General features: G+C 48.7%; 1 protein-coding gene across 1 annotated transcript; it reads left to right on the forward strand.

Moving 5' to 3' along the window:
- The first annotated feature begins 2,800 nt into the window (after nucleotides 1-2,800).
- LOC123407980 lies at nucleotides 2,801-3,500 on the forward strand. Its single transcript, XM_045101226.1, has one exon. It carries the CDS (start codon nucleotides 2,943-2,945, stop codon nucleotides 3,282-3,284), a length of 342 nt encoding a protein of 113 aa, XP_044957161.1. The 5' UTR covers nucleotides 2,801-2,942; the 3' UTR covers nucleotides 3,285-3,500.
- Nucleotides 3,501-4,151: the final 651 nt, after the last annotated feature.

The raw sequence follows: 4,151 nt of genomic DNA on the forward strand, positions 1-4,151 counted from the left end.
CAAGCCTGCCCACCGCCGCCTCCCTCCTTGGTGGCGGAGTGGGGGCTTGTGGGCTCCCTGGAGCCCACCTGGCTTGGCCCAAAAGCCCCCTGGTCTTCTTCCGTTCGGGAAAAAATCATTTCGGGGTTTTTCTTCCATTTGGACTCCGTTCCAAAATCAGATGTGAAAAGAGTCAAAAACACGGGAAAAACAGGAACTGACACTTGGCACCGAATCAATAAGTTAGTCCCAAAAAGATATAAAAGGTACATAAAACAACCAAAGAAGACAAGATAATAGCGTGAAACCATCAAAAATTATAGATACGTTTGAGACGTATGAGGGACAGATCGTGATTGGATCGCGAAGACATTCTACTACATCAACCGTGTTTTTCAACGTTTCTGTTTAGCGATCTACAAGGGTATATAGATGCACCCCCCTCTCGTAGATGTTGATCTCCATAGATTGTTCTTGGTGAGTGTAGGAATTTTTTTGTTTCACATGTGACGTTCCCCAACACTATCGTCCCTGCTCCTTGTACGTCTTTGACCGCTAGAGAGGCATAGCCAGACGTTTGCAACCAGCACCGATGAGTCCACTCGTCATCTACGACAGATCTTTCCACCTTGGAGCCGTTTGTACCCAAGTACACTACGCCCCCTGACTATGACCTCCATGGCGGTGACCATGCCCGACAGGTGTTCGATCATTTGCCATTGAACTTATTTTCAAATTTTATGTCATTTTTAAAGGTTAGAGGATGACTCTCTATTCAACCATGGAGGATGAGTTGTTATGCGATGTGTAGCTGGCTGCATCCGCGGATTTCGTAGGCAAGACGAGAGGGGAGCCTTCTAGCGACAAGTGCATGAAGCGTTTCATGCACGAAAGGAAATTGCGCCTACGACATGTAGATCATTCAACGACGCAACTTGAAGTCATTGTAGTATCGCTGGCACATGATCCAAATTAGCGCCACCAAGTTTTGCAACGTGGTTCGTTAGCTCGACGAAAGGTGGCCATTGTACACGGCACACGAGGGGATTGTAAGTTTTTTGCTTTGCTCAACTTGTTGATTGATTCATTGATTCATTGTTGCTCTACACATTTATATGTAGTCCGCACGCGCTGTTGGGGCGTGCCACAGGAAAGAGGGATGATTATTTGCGTGCACACATTGTTGGATGAAGCTTAAGGGGCAGTTTGTGTGGGGCGGCGTGATCTTTTGATCAAAAACTTGTTGGGCATCTCCTTAATTTGAGATCTTGTTGTACTAGACTTAATTTGCATGGTATGTATGGACTTGTTTTATGGTTGTTCCTGAACAAATTTGTATCATGTCGTTTCATTCTCTTTTCTTTTCTTGTTGTGTGTTGTGGTGTTGAGTTGTATTCTCTAAGGGTTTCATTATAATTTAAGGACCCTCTAATTTGGTGACATTTCGCTAGGAGGGGTGGTATTTATGAATGTTTTCATGACATTTCTAGTCGGTTGGAGGGTATCAGTTTCTCGAGACGAGGTGTCTAGAAAATGCCATTCTCTTCTGAAGAAACTGCCACTCTTGATGCAACTACAACTGCCACGAAAAACTTTCAAAATGCCCTATCCATCCAATGAACAATCGTCGGTTAATGTGTCGGTACCGTGACCATTGGGTTCACGGATCCAACAGCACACGGGCCACAATAGCCCTCTCGTCAGAGAAAACAACTAGAGGAGCCCTCCGACAACCAAACTATTACCCTAATCCATGGTGGCATGCAGTTCTTCGTGAAGACCCTTAAGGACTACAACATCCGCAAGGAGTCCACTTTTCACTTGGCATCGAGGTTTGTGGTGGCATGGAGATCTTTGTTAAGATTTGTCATACCCTACTATAATGACAAGGTGTGTCGGAAGAAACCCGACAACGATTCAAGGCAAAAAGAAACTTGGACATAACTACATCATCTAGCGAGGATCACTTCACCTGCCTCGCATCCGACACCGCAGCTAACACGTCCCGGGTCACCAAGCATTTATTGCGCATACCTAATTATCAGAGTTAGGTATAGACCATCGTACCTATTATGATACCCCTTGAACTATAGAAAAAAGATGGGACTACTGTAAAAGGGTTTAGACACTTGATTGAATACAGATAGCAGCAAGAAAACAACATCCTTCCTTAATTGAATACAGATAGCAGCAAGAAAAGTAGGATGATATGTAATGAGGTGGTACGAATCTGGATACATCGTAGTGTGCTTCGTACATTCTTAATTGGTGTCGATCCACATTTTATGCCCCGCTCCGCGAATCGACAAAGAGACATCCTCCGTCCTTGGCCAACATGTGTTCATCCATCGCAAGCTTTGTCATAGGCTAATACCGAATCACCGATGACGTCTTGGCAGGATGTGTAATTTTGGACGTGAATTCACGAGTTTAGGTTATGATACTCATATTTATATACATACACACTGCTAATAATTTCAATTATTGTTCTAATTCTTTTCTTTTTACATGGAATTATTGTGCTAATTCCTGCCTCATCACCTTCATCAGCCTTGACGTATGCTAACGAATACGAATAAAGGTGCGTGTACGAGTCCCGGTCGGAAAAATTCATCACGGACGACACCCCCGAAGATCGTGGCAATGAAAGCACCACACCCGAACGGCCAGTCCACGCGGTCACACGTCACGCGCAACGGGAAAGCGCACCCTCCTAGCGGACGCCGTCCCGGCCCACACGCGCCCACGCGGCGTCCCTATCCACCCCTCCCCTCTCCCGCCGCGCGCCGCTATAAAATCCCCCACCCCTCGCACCAACAACTTATCTCACCCCCTCACAAAGCGCAACACGGACCTCAGAAGCACATCTCATCTCCTCTTGTCTCGTCTCACCGTTCAGTGAACTCCGAGCAAGCCAGCGGAAGCTCACGAGCGTCTAGCGAAGCGACAGGCAGAGCAAATCAATGGCGATGGCACCGTCAGCATCGGTCGTCTCCTTCTCCGCCCGCCCGTCCGCCGCGCTCCGGCCGCGCGCCGCCTCCGCCTCGGCGGGGGCCGGTGGGCGGGTCCGCGCCGGGGCGCCCAAGGGAGGCAAGTGGTGGGCACCGCTGGTCGGGTGGTCCGGGCGGGCGGACTACATGGAGGCCGCGGTGCCCACGCCGGTGGTCGAGGAGGAGGGGAAGACGTTCATGGGCCTGACGGAGGAGAAGGCGCGGCAGCTGCGGGCGAGGATGTCGGAGATGGACAGCTTCCACGACGCCATGTACCACTCCGCCATCGCATCCCGCCTCGCCCGCTCAACCTAGGAGAACAACTGCTGCTCTGTGCGTTTGTACATAGTCATGTTTCTCGTCGTGCTGTTATCATGGAGGAGATGCTAGATGTGAATACGGGTGGGATCTGGTTTTAGGATTGGTCCCTCCCCGATCTTCTCTTTTACTCTTTTGTAATTACACACCATGTGCAAATGTTTCCATGTAGCCCATCTGAAGATCTAAAAAAGAAGTATGTCGTCATCACCATATGTGTGTGCGTTGTGAGAGAGTGTTTACAGAATTCGGTTTCAGATGATGCGCGTCAATTGAGTATTAGATCTTCAAAGAAAAAGGGATATCCATGTAATGCTACAATGATTCCCTTTCTTTTTCAGGATACTGCTATTACAATGATCCTGAACATCAAACCTCTGGTGTAGTGCAAACCTGGCCAATCAGGCCGGGTTAAACAGGCCGGCCCGCCACGCCGGCACGATTTAAACGGCCCGCCACGCCGGCACGATTTAAACGGTTTATTTTTTTATATATATAGGATAAAAAAACCTAATAAATCAAAATCGACCCAAAACACAGTTCAATATATTAAAATAGGCCCAATAAACAGCCTAACAAGCCAAAATCAGCCCAATAATAACCTAAAAATAAAAAAAAAACTAATAGGCTATCGGGCCTGGCATGCCTACGGGCCGGCCCGTATAGCCTTCGTGCCTGGGCCGGGAGGCTGCGTCGGTGGGCCGGCACGACCCGGCCCGGCTAATAATCGGGCCCAGACGTGCCGTGCCATGCCTGGCACGATTATGGTGGGCCAGGCCGTGCCGGGCCGGTCCGTTTGGCCAGGTTTGGTGTAGTATACTATACACCAACCAACCTGATGTTGAGGTTGTGGCAAGGCAGGTT

Source organism: Hordeum vulgare, chromosome 1H, assembly GCF_904849725.1.
Source record: "Hordeum vulgare subsp. vulgare chromosome 1H, MorexV3_pseudomolecules_assembly, whole genome shotgun sequence".
NCBI lineage: Eukaryota > Viridiplantae > Streptophyta > Magnoliopsida > Poales > Poaceae > Hordeum > Hordeum vulgare.